Genomic DNA, 14,450 nt, shown 5'->3' on the forward strand with positions numbered 1-14,450 from the left:
CCCTGCCAGCCTCACTGGCAGGGCTGCAGGTGGGGACGTCGGGGGTGTTTGGCGGCATTAGACGCTTGGGGGTCCCTTCTTTGTCTTTAGCACTGTTCTGTAGGGAGGGAGTCCTGGGAGAGTCAGTGATCTGGCCCTGGTTATGGCCAGTACAGGGCGTCCTGGGCAGACTCGGCTCTAAAGTGCCTGCTCCAGGCCTCTTCCCAGGTGTTGACGGAGAGTTGAGGCCTTGAATGTCCTGCAGCATCTCAGCTGCCTGTTTGGCCAAAGAGCTGGTCTTTGACTGGGCTTTTGAGCCCTTGGATTGGGGAGATGTGAGTTGCGAGGTAGCTGATGGGCTAAAGTCTCTGGGTGACGGGGATGTAGGCGTAGACTGCTGTTGCTGCTCTTGCGCACCGACCTTCATTTCATTCTCCTTGTTTGCCGTTACGTTGGGCATTTCCTGACTTTTCTTTTCTGTGCGCCCTTCACGTGGTTTGGTAGGAGTCTTCTCCACAGCGTCTCTCCTGCTGCTCTCTCCTTTATCATTTCTCGTACCTTTTTTAGCTGAGTCAGAAGTCGTCTTGGCTGAGGTGTGAAGATCAGACGTTTTTGGTCTACCTTCATTATTACCAAGACTATGTTTCCTGTCGATCGTTTTGGATCCTTTTTCTTTTTCTGACTTTTTTGCATCATCTGACTTTGGGTAGTCAGCGTCACTGTTTGTGGTACTTTGAGGCTCTTGGTTGTAGATGCTATGATGTTGTTTGCGAGGCTTCTTTTTGATGGTGTCTTTTTGCTGGGGCTGTGAAGGCGTGGGCTTCTCCACCTCCTTCACAAACACCCCTGTAGGCTGGGGATTTTCGGGGCATCTGGTGATTTCTATTCTCCTCTTGGGCTTGTTGCCTGCTAATATTGCAGGCTTCGTTCGAGAACCTGGAACACTTTTACCTTTCTGTGGCTGCTGGTCAGACGGTGATGGCGATGCAGTAGTAGCTGAGGCAGGGGCGGTTTTGTTTTGCGGTGGTGCCGTGTTAGCAGTTTGTGGTTGACCTTCTGCAGAAGGATCGAAACACAGAATTCTTCTATGATTCAAACTTTTTGATGTGTCCTGCTCACAAGTCCTTTCAGCCGATGTGGGTGGAGTGACTTTTCCAGCCAAAGCTTCCTCAGTGCCTGCTGCTCAGAAATAAAGACACTGGCATTAAACCACACATCCCAGAAAATACTTGTTTAAACAAATTGAAAGGATAATAATTCGAGACCAACCAGAAGCTGTAGACTGTTTTGGTGCCACTGTGGATGGTGTGATAGTTTCAGTCTGCTGTAAAGACACGGGGTTTGGTATGGCAACAAGCTGTGTGGATCAGAACAAATTCAGATGAGTCAGAAGACATTTGAAACATTTTCACTAAGGAAGAACCAGTGAAGACAGGAATTATTATTCAGACTCGATGAAAATAATTTAGATCTAGATTTTTTGTAAAAAAAAAAAACAGAAATTTCAGGAAAATAAAATTAAAAAATAATAATGTCAAATTCTATATTATTCTATATAATTTAAAAATCTCTTACCTGATTGGGCATCATCTGGACATTTCCTACAGTACTCTGACCCATGACTGACACTGGAAGCATTACAGGCTTCACAGGTGACGGTAAGATGAGCGTTGATGCTACACAAAAACAACACAAACTTGTTTGAATCAAAAACTTCAGTTGGCAACTTTGTTCTCCTAACAACTGATGATGAAATGACTTCAACAATAAATAAATGGGGCGGGAAGGGTTAACCTCAGCACCAAATCATACACAACCATTAAAATTAGATGCAGATACAGTACATAGATATTCAGCAGATAGATATACAGTCAAGCTGGGAAGTTAAAACATCACAATTGTTCTATTTTAAATGAGCTGCCTCTCACCGTTGGAAAAGCTCGGACACCCACTCTGTGTGGTTCCTCCAAACTGGTTGATGGGTAAAGACTGTCCTTGTGGGACTCCAGCTGGCAGCAGAACCTGCCTGGTTTGTACATCTGAGTCAGTCACGAGGATATAGCTGGGGGCGGCTCCCACTCCCTGAAGTGTGGGAGTGGGGGTTGAGTTCATGGGCAGCTGGAGTATGAAGCTCTGCTGAGTCTGTGATGTTCCCGTTAGCGGAGATGCTATCAATGCCCCAGTCTTACCTGTGAGAGGACTGGCAAATATCTCAGAGTTCTGTAAACAACTCACTGCCTGTGCCACTTCGTCCATGTTGGACTTGGGGGTGTTGGGGCAAGAGACGGGGCCGGGGGATTTGGCTGGAGAGGAAAGGTAGATGGTGGGGATCTTGTCCCCTGAAATGCTGGAAATGGCTTGATTCAAGACCGTGTCAGTGGAACTGTTTTCTTGATTATCGCTAATGATGATCTTCAAAGAAACAATGTTACCGGAATCTGTTGTAGCCTTACATGGGATACTGGGGATGTGAGGCGTCATATCCACTGGTGCAGAAGAGGGCGCAGGTGAGTTGTGTGCAGCAGGTGAACAAGACTGGGCTGATAAGGACTCAGTACCAGTCTGCCCAGAGTCACCCTGACCACAGGTAACTGCTGCATCTGCCAGATTAGTGTTGTCCACAGGCGGAGCAGATGGAGAGGCAGTTGTAGAAGGTTCTTCTGTAGAATCCTGTGCTTGTTGAACCTCTGGCCTTCCCTCCACAGTAGAACCCGTCACCGCTGTGGAGGATGTGCAGTCTTCTGTGGCGGGAGCAGAAGTGTCCATTTCGTCTGTGGGAGGGGGAGGCGTGTTCAACGGTTGGTCAATGTCCATTGGTGTTAGGATGGCACTGCTATTTAGGGACGTAGGCCTTCGTTTTTTGGACGAGTTCCCCGTGGCAGATGAGACGCCTGGAGTCACCAAGAGTCGGGGCGAGCAGCTTTCTACCCTGGACCCTCTGCTGCTCGATGAAAGAAACGTTTTCTTTAACAAAGTGGTGGCAGCGTTCTTCCTTACAACCCTACAATCATGTCCAACTTTTGTTTTCGCTGCGGTCGCTGTGGCGTCCCGAACAGAAGAATCTGTTGGTGTCATGGCTGAGAACAAAGAAAAAAAACAAAAAAAAAAACAGAAGAAATTCTTAAAATACTTTTTTTTTAAATTCCTTAATCCCTGGTTTGGACCTTCTTCATTTGTAAGTGATAACAGATTTGGTTACAGGACCAATCAGTGGACTGTACCTTGGTCATTACTTTTAAGAAGCTCAACAGTGGATGAAGGACCTGCTGCATCACTCTCTTCTGGACTGCTGCTGATATCACCATCCTCTGGTCCTCCATCAGTAACTCTGGATTTATCTAAGATTACAAACAAAATTACAAAGTTTTCAATGAACAAATTCATACACAAACATAGAGACACAAGATAAAGTCAAAGACTGTGGAAAAAAAATATATAGGTCACTCACTGCAATCAAAGAGGTCAAAGAGAGCCTGGAACGCTGGGTCGGACTCAGTCTGCTCCAAAATGTCATGAATGGCATCGTCACTCATATGTATCTCCCCCTGTGTCAGAGGACATGCATTATGAGATAAAACACCAAATACAAAAATCATATGCAGTTGTATTTCTTGGCACCTGTAGCCCCAGGATTTCATCTATGGACTGGTCTGGTTCCACAGTAGCAGAAGGAGTTTTTGATGGGATGGGCACTGGTTCACTGAGGTCATAGATGGAACAGAGAAAAATCGTATGTTGTTAACATAATCAACTACATGTTTCCTGTCAACACAAGCACTATTTTAAATGTTACGCAGAATTCCAAAGCAGCTCCTACTTGGCAAGGATTTTGTTTATGTTTTCAGCCAGTTTTTCCTGTAACGTCCTGTCACCCAGTATCTTGTCTCGGGCATTTTGTATCACAAGTTGCTGTGGAGAGTTAAGTACTTTGTTAATTAGCACAATGTATAATGACATTGTATTAACGAATACAATGTAAAAAACTGAAGACTTGCAAGTCAACACATTTACAAATAATACAATTCAAATTCAACAACAGCTGTTTCCAGGGTGAACTTTTTTTTACTGAGGTCAGTGTGATGATCTTAAAACAACAATAGCTCTACGACACAGATTACTACTTACAGGGAAATTCCCATCAATGACCTCTTCAGGTTGTGGTTGTTCTGTGTTGGTGCTGTTAGCTGTTGGTCCTGTTCTGCCAGGACAAACAGACCCACCAACAGCAGCACTTCTTTTCCTGGGTGTGTCCCTAAAAGCAACCAGAAAAAAAAAGAAATTAGAATTTGAAGTTTCACCAAACCTTCAACACAAGATAAATAATCCTACCATTTTCTTCGACCCGGAGACATTGGACCTGGATTTAGCCGTTGCTCTGACACCACAATATGAACAGATGAATCTTCTGTAATGAACACAATGTTACACTCAAAAACTCAAACACACATTACCAGATGAGGGCGCTCTGAGATCTGTTTTACTCACTTGGTGTATTTAGTAATCGACCACCATCTTGGATCTGCAGCTGTGTTTCACTGCCAGAGTTTAGCCTGGTGAGTGGAGCAGTGTAGCTCACTGGTGTGGAGTGGCTGATCAGGCTGCTGGACACATGGGCAGGGCTGATGATGGAGCTCGTTTCAGAGACAGTGGAGCAGACGCCGCCGCCCGTTGACGCTACAGTCAGAGCCCGCTGTCTGGCTATGTTTGCTAACCCAACTCTGGTACGTGCTACAATGGACAAAGTGTGTTAAATTGGTTAACATTTATATCCAAATTGCCTTCTGTTTAAGCATAGTGACATCAACAGACATTCAGGACATGAAGGTCATTGATTAAAAAACATAAAGTCTAAAACATTGAAGCCCGTCTCTGTTTCTGTTCAGAAATTATTTTTGGTGAAACAATATTTACTTACTTCTCTGAAATGCTGATATTGCCGGTGAATTCTGCATCGATCTAAGAAAAGAACACTGAAGGTTACTTCAAACCAGGTGATGAAGTCTCCACTGAATAATCATTTAAAAGACTGAACACATTTTTAGCCTCAGATGATTGAGTTTTGTCTTTACTTGATTTGATTGAGTGTGAAGTCCAGCTTTTTCCACAGTGAATTCATCATCACAGGTATTTCATATTGAGACTCTGATTTAAAAAAAACAAAGTAAAACAATCACTGATTTGCATCAATGACATACAGTAAATTTTAGATTCAATAAATGCACTCCCACCTCTTGTTTTTGCAGCCACATACTCATTTAAGATGGTCGTCAGGCCTTTTCCAAAGAGGGACTGTGTGAAGACAAACAATTATTATATGCAAAGCAAAGTGGGAAACATGTTGACACATACACATACGTGGAACTGTGACATAAAAAAAAAGGCGGGGAACTCAAGGACCAAGCAGGAATAGTTCCATCTCCTGTGGTGTGATCTGCATATTCCTTTAGGTTAGGACTCTCTTGAATAAAAGTCTGGCTTGTTGCAGAGAGACCCTCTTCTTGGAGATACCCTGTAAAAAGACAGATACCAGGAAGTTACAAAAGACAGACAGATCCGTCCAACTTGAAGTCTTAACTCTCATTTTAATGGCCAGACTCCTAAAGAACAACTATCTTTCTGATACTGTTTTCAGTAGTGACCTCCATGTCAATCATACAGATAACATTGATTTATATGAGATATTCTTTATTAGTAACAAGAGCCCGTAATGGTTGACATTCATTGTCCTGGGGTTGTTAGAAATTCCAGCGAAGACAAGCATTAAGTATAATAAATAAATAACGTAATGTCGGATTAATATCTGTGCTCTGTAAAAACGATATCCCTGTAGTGAGTAACAGCTATTATGAACCGTAGACTTCAACTAACAATGCAGTCACTACACAAAAACACAAATCATTTATCAGTCCATTGTTTACATCCAATTTGCGAACCCACAAACCTACACTACTAACACAGAAACCTAAAGCTTCCATATATTCTGACAGATTGTACAGTTCTTGCTGTTCAGCACTAAAGCTAACGCATATTTATGTCCCAGAATACGACACACAAGACGACTGCCTTTTTGACAAGACTCACCCAAAACAAGCCGAGCAACATCCGACGGCAGCAGCATGGCTGGAACTGTGCGGATTACAAGTTTAGTAGTCGTTGGTTAACTACATATTCACCACTAAGTGATTCTTTTTAATTCTAATGGGGAAATATAATTAGAACGTTCGTGATATTGTTTCGAAGAACGTCCTGACAGACTTCCTATGCTACTTAAAAGGCGGGGAACTCAAGGACTTATATGCCGGAAGTATAAGCGTACGTGTCGCTTGGAGATGTGGGAAATGTAGTGAAAAGTTTTTTCTCTCTATGATTTCAGCTATTGTAGACTGACATACGGTAAATATATATATATATTGTATTGATATCATTATTTTCAGAATTGAGTAGCTTTAATATTTTAGTAAACAGTGGAACAGTAGAGCTCACATTAGTGCTGCTCTATAAGCCGCCGGACTCAGTGGAATCTGGTCATGACCTGGATGTGATGCAACGTCCTTACGCTACTCCAGGGGCGGGAGTTTTCTGTCTGTCTGCGCCTGCGTACAAACAAACGAATGGAAGCAATGTGTGATGGAAATAGAAAGTTAAGAGAGGATGTCCGTCAGAAACAACAACAACGACAACTACGAAAACAGCACTGACACTAACGAGCAGCTTCTAAAAAAGAGATTTTTCGCTAACGATCGCAGCTGCAGGTCACTGCTGTCTGCGCCTGCGTCTGTCTGAAGCAGGTCAGTAAACTACACATCATGGTCAAAGTAGGAAAGTGGTAACGTGGTGGTGCTAAAGAAACTCCTTCACAAGGCCAAGTTGATTGTTACCTATTACAGACCTTTCTAGTCTGTCTGGTTATTCTGGTTAAAAGGTCAGCCCGTCATAAATAGATGCATCATGACCAAATACAGCACTAGAACAATTATGTTAGGTGCTTGTTCTAATACTCTATTTTCAGACCATTCATTTGTATGCACCTGCAGTATTCCAACACATAGATTGATGAAATCTTAAATCCTTGTCCAGTGCACGGAACCATGAGTCTGGCTCTCCATGATCTCCTTGTCTGCTGCAGAGGGCTGGAAAATGATAAAGCAACAGAGAGAAAGGTAATCGCACATACTTGGGAAAAATTCATAAAGTTGTGTTTTCAGCAGCTTGTACTACTAGTAAACCAACACTGTGAATATTATTTTAACCTGACACACTTTTCACATCTCCAGCTTGTACTACTAGTACAATTTTTTAACCTGACACACTTTTCACATCTCCAGAAAGAAGCTGATCGCTTCAGAAGGCTCCTTCGAGCTCCAGAAGTTGTGCAGGAGTTGGATCGTTCCTCGGGACCTAATTCTAAATCTTCCAAGCAGCTCACATGGGATGCTGTGTTCAGGTTCCTTTTCATGATAAATATTTATTTTTCAGTTCAAATCTGGTTCACTAGCAAGTGTTCTGCCACCACTTTGTGCACAAAATCTGTTTTGGTTAGAATGAAAATGATGATTTTCTTCTCATTAGATTTCTGCAGCGTTATGTGCAGAAGGAGACAGAAAGCATGCAGTCTAGCAAAGCGGTCGCAGCAACGTCGCTGGCCACACGCAAGAAGAAGATGGCCCAAATGTGCAGTTTAATCAAATACTTCATTCGCTATGCAAACAAACGTAAGATCATTTCCTGTGTGCAACGGTCTACAACTCCCTCCTCTTAGCTCTGTCAACTCAAAACCTGAGCTGTAAGTAATAAACAAAGTGAGCAGGCTGTATTTGTTCTGTTCTATTTGGCTCTGACTGCAGGTGGCCCCCGGCTGAAGTGCAGTGAGCTGCTGAGGCACGTCATGGAAGTGCTGCGGGGCTCGTACAGCTGCTCGGCCTACGGAGAGTATTACAGCAGCCTCCTAGTAAAGGACATCCTCTCAGTTCGCAAGTACTGGTGTGACATCACTCCACAGCAGTGGCACGGTCAGTTTCTCTGTAACCCTTTAGATGTAATCTGTCTGTAGTCATAGTCATCTTTTATTATTGTCTTTTAAACAATATTTTTCCTAGTCATAGCCAACGATCAACTAATAAATGTGTATTTTTGTGCTCTGAAGGCCTTTTGGACTTGTACTGTGACATGTTCAACTCCTCGTCCAAATCCATCAACTGTGTTTTGCTGAGCCAAGTCATCCACATGGTGGTGCAGGGCTGTTGCACACAGACAGATGGATTTAACAACACTCTGTTCAGCTTCTTCACCAAAGCACTTTTAAATGCCAGGTGAAGCCTTTACATCTGCTGACTGCCCTCAGCTTAACTCAAACTAGATCAGGGGTCGCCAACCTTTTTAGCAGAGAGAGCCAAAAAAGTCACATATTTTAAAATGTATTATCGTGAGAGCCATACAATTTTTAAACAAGACCAATAATTTGAGAGTATAATTAGTCTCTGATTTTTTTTACTCCCTATTGCATGGTTTTAATGCGATTAGCTGCAGCCTAAAAAAAATTGTAAGGATTAAAATGTCGGAGTTATAAATATATGGTTCCACTTATATATAAGTGCCATATAAAACGCACTACGTAAGAAAAATATTAATTTATCGTAGGTCATTAAATGCAACACCCCTGTGGATTAGGGTCGTGAACCCCGGGGAGCAACGGTCAGACTCTGCTGTTCTTATGCTAGGTACAATTACTAATAAGTCCGTCATTAATTTATTTTAATATTTTAATTTTATAATTAACTGTACTTTTATGTATTTTATATTTTAAGCGCTTGATGTGTGTGTGTTGATACAAAATGGACGGACTTTTTTTTCACTTTTTATGCCAGAAAAGATGTCGTACCAAGCTGATGATTTTACCGCCATTTTTTAACACAACGGGGCGCCACAAATGCACGAGAATGTTATTTTCTATTAAAAATATTTTAACACCATGAATGTGGAGGATCAGCGAAATTATTTATGACTTATTGAGACTTATCTGGCTCGCGACCCCTAAACTAGATGAATACGTATCATTAGTTTGGCAAAAAGAGTTTTATTTATTACGATAATATTACGTGCTAATAAGCTAATCAAAACTATTCTCTTCCCTCAGGCAGGAGAAGCACTTGAGTGTTTTGAAGCACCTTATCTCGGCGCTCAACATTTTCCTGAGATCTTCAGCCATGAACTGTAGGATGAGGATCTGTTCCCTGGGAGAGGAGCTCGTACCTTCCATGCTGTACATGTGGGCAGATATGAGGCCCAGTGCTGCCCTTAAAGACGAGATCGTTGACTTCTTCAACCTGCAGATTTGTGTTCACCACCCGAAAGGAGCCAAAACTCAAGATACAGGTTGGCTAAGCTGTTCTTAGCAATCATAATTGATAAAAAGCTGACTGTGAAGGTTTTAGATTTATAAGGATTTAATTGTTTTGCATTTGTTCATAATCTTGATTGTATAAACAACCTTTATCCTATGTTACATTATAAGGTGCATACGCTGAAGACTGGACAAAGTGGCGAAGTCAGCTGTTCAACCTGTACGATGCCTTGGTCAGGGAGATCAGTCAGATAGGCAGCAGGGGGAAGTATCTCACTGGGACCAGACACATAGCTGTGAAAGACAATCTCATTGAGCTCACCGCTGACATCTGTCATCAGGTAACCAAAGTCTAAAAAGTCAATAAAAAATCAAATTAACTCAATAAAAAAAACCTTTCTTTTTTTGTGCAGCTATTCGATGACAGCAGTGACTCCCACATCCTGGAGGTCACACAGGTCACTGTCAAAGCCACACAGAAGGACAGTCCCATGCACGGAGCAGCGAGCAAGCGCCGTCGCATCGAACTGGGCTGGGGGGTTCTACGAGACCGACTGCAGCCTCAACACAGTGATTTTGATGTCATACCGTGGTACGAAGATCTCAACACTTCTGTCCGGTGTTACCACAGCCAGTCATCTACCTCCACATACTCCATCACCTTGTTCTCCTCCTTCTACACCTATTAAAACTACTGTTGTTCTTTTTCCCTCCTGTCAGGCAGCGTCTAACTGTATTTCTGTTCTCCTCTGTAGAGCAGTCGTACACCTCCTCATGTTCTCTTCCAGTAGTTCCTGACACTTCATCATCAATATTTTGACACAGCAAAGATGACAATTTTTTTTTAAGTGATGCCAGTACACTGCTCCTTATTTTCCCTCCTCACAGGTTGCAGATCACTGCAGTGCTCCTTGGCAAGTACCCGTCCATGGTGCCCAGTGCTGAGCTGGTCCCACTGCTCTCTGTGTTGTACCAGCTCCTTGCAGAGCAGCGAAGAGGAGAGAGAGGCCCGTATGTGCTGCGCTGTCTTAAGGAGTTAGCACGGTGCCAGACCCGGTTCCTGCAGAGAGCCCAGATTCACTCGGCTGAGTTGGGAAGGCTGTGGGGTCGGGTGTGGGCCCTCGCACTGAGAGGGGTCAGCTCACCTCAGATGGAAACGTTCAGTCTGGACCTGCTGGCCTCCATCGTCAGTGGTGGACTAATTAATATAGACAGAGAATTCTGGAAGCTTTTCTCAGCATCTGTTTGCAAATTGTCACAGTGAGTTGTTTGGAATTATTGTTAAATTATAATAGTATTGGTATCTCTGTCAGCGTTTAGGTGTTAGGATGAACATTTCTTCTGTCTACAGGAGCACTGTTGTGTGTCTGGGCCAGGCCCTACTAAAGTGTCAGGTTCCAAAAGGTCCAGTCCTAAGATCTGGCTTGGACTTAGTGGGGACGGCAGATGGATCTGGATCATCCAATCTGAAAGAGACTCTTATAGCCTGGCTGCTGATGAGTGACCAGAGTGATGAGATGGAAGAGAGCTCCAAACCTCATCCTGTCATTTCCAGGTTGTCAGCATGTTGATTCTTTCTGTTGTTAATTTGTTAATCCTGATGAGATCTAATCTCTTTGTTGTCGTCTCGTGCCACAGAGACTTTGACTTCACATTAATATCACATATCTTGGTCTCCGTAACCCTGAAAGACACCAAAGCCGGCCTTAAGTTTTTGCAGAGTGATAAAGGAGAGGAGAGGTGAGCTGTGTGTCTTTGTTGCATTGTCAGCAACTTTTTTTACTTGATACTCTGTGAAATTTAAAAAAATATATTCTTGATTTGAAGCGCCCTTTTTCATGAAAAGTCCACACTGGATGCCAAAGACAACCTGGAAGACATCCAAAGGCTGTATTTACAGTGTAGTTTCAACAAGCTTCCACCAGAGGTGCCGGTGAACAAACAGGCACCAGAGCCGCCATCAGCAGGCGGGCAGTTCACCGTGGTCTCCAGTCTGAAGAAGAAGTTGGAGCAGTCGCTGCTGTGTGTGGCTGACACTTTGCTCAACTGCTACTCCCCTGATGTAGGAAGACTCTGTTCAGTCACTGTTAATGGGTCTCAGCATCACAACAACAAATGATCACAATTATGTCTGCTCTTTGCCCCACAGTCTCTGTCGCCCTCTCCTGACTGTCTGGTGCGCTGCATGAGTCTGCTGACGGGTGTTCTGGCAGGTTACGTATCTGTGGGGGTTCTGAAGGAGGAGGAGGCGTGTCACTCACAGCTCCTGACTAAAGCAAAGGTACAGAAACGCAGAAAATATATCGTTGTGACTATAGTATCGATATATATCGTATCGTTTCCCCTTTAACGTGATACGTATCGTATCATCACAAACACATCAGTCTGTGTGGAGACCAGTCTTAAACTATGAACAAGTTAAATGTCAAATATCAACAAAGCCTTGTTTTCCAGAAAGAAATGGAGCAGAGAGATGAATACAAACAGACATCCCAATTTATTTAAAGTAAAGTTAACCTTTATTTTTTTTAATTGGGTTGTTTGTGTTTTTATGTCCAGGCTGTTGCCCAGGATTTAACTGGGTTTCTTTCAAGTGTGAAAGTTAAGATGAGTGAGGACTCGACGATGGCTGCTCTCAGGTCTGTCATGAGACTCTGCACACAGTCAGCCAGCAGGGAGAGTAAGGTAAAAAAAAAATTATATCAGTGTTAAATGTGGATTAAAATCACTTTTAAGAGAATATTTTCTCTCTGCAGGGAGCTTCTTCCACCTCCTCTAGTCTGTTCACTACGACTCTACCAGCCGGTCTCCTCAGTGAACTGTCAGAGATCTGCAAACTGCTTGTAAGTGACAGTTACACATTATTTAAACACTTTACTGATCAAAACATCCATGTTACTGTCTGAGGCTTCACTCTGCTTTTTTTATTCTCAGCTGAGTGATGTTTCCAAGAAAACAGTTGTTTTGGATGAAGATGATCCAGTGGACGAGGACATGGATGTGAGACGGACTCACCCAGGGGATGATGTTGACCTCTTTGAGGATGAGGACGAGCCTCAGAGCAGCAGCAGTACCAACGGGAGCCGTGGAGGCAAAGGAGACAACGTAGATGCTTCCTGTGGACCTGGTAAGAAGAGACTTCTCACCGTCTGAGTTATGTGCTGCCTCTCTTTGAATAAACCTTTTATGACCACGTTTGAAAGACGAAGATTTCTAGAGCTTGATAAATACTTCAAGATGTGCCTTTTATGCCCATTGAAATAGAGGTTCAATAAAGTACTTTAGATTTTTGGATTACACACAGATGAGCTGTGATTCTGTTCTTCTGCAGGATCTGAAAGCCTCTTAGCAGAAAATCACCTGGCCCAGCAGGACATGGCTCTCCTGGCTGTCTTGAACTTCCTCTGTGAGTGTGGTTCTGGTCAAGATCCACGTGGTGCGCTGTTCAAAACCCAGGAGGTGCGGCGAAAGCTACTGCTACTCTTGGAACAGACCGACTTCAGCAAACCGTTGCACTTCAACATGGTAAGAAGCAGCTAAAATAAATGGAAATACAGGGATGTCAGTTACGGAGGATGTTGAAAATCTGGTTTTCTTGCAGTACCTTGTACTTCTTAAGAAACTTCCTGCAGAAGACTCTCTCTCTCCAGAGGAGTTTGATTTGCTGCTCCGTCCTTTGGGGTGGGTACGCTGTTTGAGACTGTCACACGCTTCACAAACTTTGAACCATCTGTAATTTGTACTGAAATGACCTGTGTTTGTAGAGACCTGTGTGGTCTGTACCATCAGGACCAGAAGGTCTCTGCTGCTGTTCTGCTGACTCTGCTGCCCTGCATCAGGATCCTGGGTAAAACCCGCTACACGCCTGAGGAAATGAGACACGTTCAGGGATCACTGCTGCAAATGTTGTCTGGATTCTGGTGAGTGCAGTGATTCAGTGTTTAATGGGAAGATATTAGCTGTGAAATCTGTTTAATTTCTAAAATCTAAAACTAACGTCAATCTGGTCATGTTCCAGATTCATCAAAGTAACTTAAGTCTGTACTTTTTACTCATTGATTTTTTTGATTTGATTGATTTTGATTTGATTGATTGATTTTTTTTTTTTTTTTTTTTCACTTTTATTCAGTTGCTTGAGCCAGAAAGGGAAATGCACAGCTGAGGTGCGGGCCGCTCTAGTTCACTGTCTGGTTGCTTTACTGGAGGTGAGCACAGATGGATATTCTGTTGTATTAGTATCATATCCATGAAGTACAGGTCGTTTGAACCCTGAAAACTTAAATCAGTTCATGGTCAAACATCACCTGTGTGAACCTCTCTGCTGACACAGGCCGACCCGTGCTGTGACTGGGCCATCCTGAACATCAGAGAATCTGACAGGGAAGATGATCATCCTGTTTGTGTCATCCTTCCATCGTACCTCTCAGACACGCATCATCAGGTTCGCATGCTGGTGGCCACGTCAGCAGAGAGGTGGGCGAAAGGAACACCCATGTGATTCAGCTGGAAAAGAGGAAAGAAAATTGACATGTATTGACTTTTTTCTGTATCTTATTTACATTTGCATCAAGGTTGTTCCTGGACCTGAGGCCACAGCATCTTGACAAGAGGAGAATGCTCTCTCTCAAACATCAACAGGCTGCATTTGAAAATGTTTACCTGAAGGCTCAGGAGGGAATGAGACTCCCAGTGAGTGGAAATGCTGCAGTTTAAAAATATTAAAAGTTAATTTTCTGTTTGTCTCTATTTTCTATCATCTCTTCGTGTGTGTGATTGTACACAGAGAAGAGTCTCTGCAGAGGAGAAGCCGGATGAGTCTTATAACTGCAAGGCCACGTTGTTGAAGAGTTTGTGCGTGGTGATTTGTTGTAGCCCGGTGTGTGAGAAACAGTCGCTGTTTGCCATGTTCCAGTCCTACAAGGAGAACAACATTGAGGAGCAGTTCATTAAAAGGGTAATTCTTTCAGGTAGTATCTCTGCTGTACTGTTTGTAGGTGGGACTCGTCTCCAGCCCATTAATGCATCACAGCCACACCTTTTCTGTGCCATTTTCTCACTGTGGCCAAAACAATATTTAGAAATGAATTTACCTTACACTAGCCCACAACCCCTACTTTGGGGACCGCTGCTT

General features: G+C 43.2%; 2 protein-coding genes across 2 annotated transcripts in view; one reads left to right on the top strand and one right to left on the bottom strand.

The window, feature by feature from the left end:
* npat (nuclear protein, ataxia-telangiectasia locus) overlaps positions 1-6,266 on the bottom strand; it is an 8,491-nt gene extending 2,225 nt beyond the window's left edge. The window contains exons 1-17 of the mRNA XM_025055359.1: positions 6,061-6,266; positions 5,377-5,488; positions 5,325-5,340; positions 5,208-5,268; positions 5,049-5,121; positions 4,895-4,935; positions 4,465-4,707; positions 4,309-4,384; positions 4,105-4,231; positions 3,797-3,888; positions 3,598-3,679; positions 3,428-3,524; positions 3,201-3,317; positions 1,908-3,056; positions 1,555-1,655; positions 1,249-1,336; positions 168-1,158 (exon numbers count right to left, since the gene is read on the bottom strand). Of these exons, the coding sequence (XP_024911127.1) occupies positions 168-1,158; positions 1,249-1,336; positions 1,555-1,655; positions 1,908-3,056; positions 3,201-3,317; positions 3,428-3,524; positions 3,598-3,679; positions 3,797-3,888; positions 4,105-4,231; positions 4,309-4,384; positions 4,465-4,707; positions 4,895-4,935; positions 5,049-5,121; positions 5,208-5,268; positions 5,325-5,340; positions 5,377-5,488; positions 6,061-6,097 (3,503 nt within the window). The 5' untranslated portion in view covers positions 6,098-6,266. The remainder of the gene's footprint in view (positions 1-167; positions 1,159-1,248; positions 1,337-1,554; positions 1,656-1,907; positions 3,057-3,200; positions 3,318-3,427; positions 3,525-3,597; positions 3,680-3,796; positions 3,889-4,104; positions 4,232-4,308; positions 4,385-4,464; positions 4,708-4,894; positions 4,936-5,048; positions 5,122-5,207; positions 5,269-5,324; positions 5,341-5,376; positions 5,489-6,060) is intronic.
* A 289-nt stretch (positions 6,267-6,555) lies between these two features.
* Positions 6,556-14,450, top strand: part of atm (ATM serine/threonine kinase) — a 20,625-nt gene continuing 12,730 nt past the window's right edge. Inside the window, exons 1-24 of the mRNA XM_025055358.1 lie at positions 6,556-6,767; positions 7,057-7,139; positions 7,305-7,423; positions 7,549-7,691; positions 7,824-7,988; positions 8,123-8,288; positions 9,113-9,351; positions 9,491-9,660; positions 9,733-9,911; positions 10,208-10,579; positions 10,671-10,874; positions 10,958-11,059; positions 11,147-11,381; positions 11,469-11,600; positions 11,879-12,004; positions 12,076-12,162; positions 12,254-12,446; positions 12,651-12,844; positions 12,921-13,000; positions 13,084-13,239; positions 13,449-13,524; positions 13,650-13,792; positions 13,891-14,008; positions 14,103-14,273. Coding sequence (XP_024911126.1) covers positions 7,068-7,139; positions 7,305-7,423; positions 7,549-7,691; positions 7,824-7,988; positions 8,123-8,288; positions 9,113-9,351; positions 9,491-9,660; positions 9,733-9,911; positions 10,208-10,579; positions 10,671-10,874; positions 10,958-11,059; positions 11,147-11,381; positions 11,469-11,600; positions 11,879-12,004; positions 12,076-12,162; positions 12,254-12,446; positions 12,651-12,844; positions 12,921-13,000; positions 13,084-13,239; positions 13,449-13,524; positions 13,650-13,792; positions 13,891-14,008; positions 14,103-14,273 — 3,642 coding nt within the window. The 5' untranslated portion in view covers positions 6,556-6,767; positions 7,057-7,067. The remainder of the gene's footprint in view (positions 6,768-7,056; positions 7,140-7,304; positions 7,424-7,548; positions 7,692-7,823; positions 7,989-8,122; positions 8,289-9,112; positions 9,352-9,490; positions 9,661-9,732; positions 9,912-10,207; positions 10,580-10,670; positions 10,875-10,957; positions 11,060-11,146; positions 11,382-11,468; positions 11,601-11,878; positions 12,005-12,075; positions 12,163-12,253; positions 12,447-12,650; positions 12,845-12,920; positions 13,001-13,083; positions 13,240-13,448; positions 13,525-13,649; positions 13,793-13,890; positions 14,009-14,102; positions 14,274-14,450) is intronic.

Source organism: Cynoglossus semilaevis, chromosome 4 (assembly GCF_000523025.1).
Source record: "Cynoglossus semilaevis isolate Cse_v1.0 chromosome 4, Cse_v1.0, whole genome shotgun sequence".
Lineage (NCBI taxonomy): Eukaryota > Metazoa > Chordata > Actinopteri > Pleuronectiformes > Cynoglossidae > Cynoglossus > Cynoglossus semilaevis.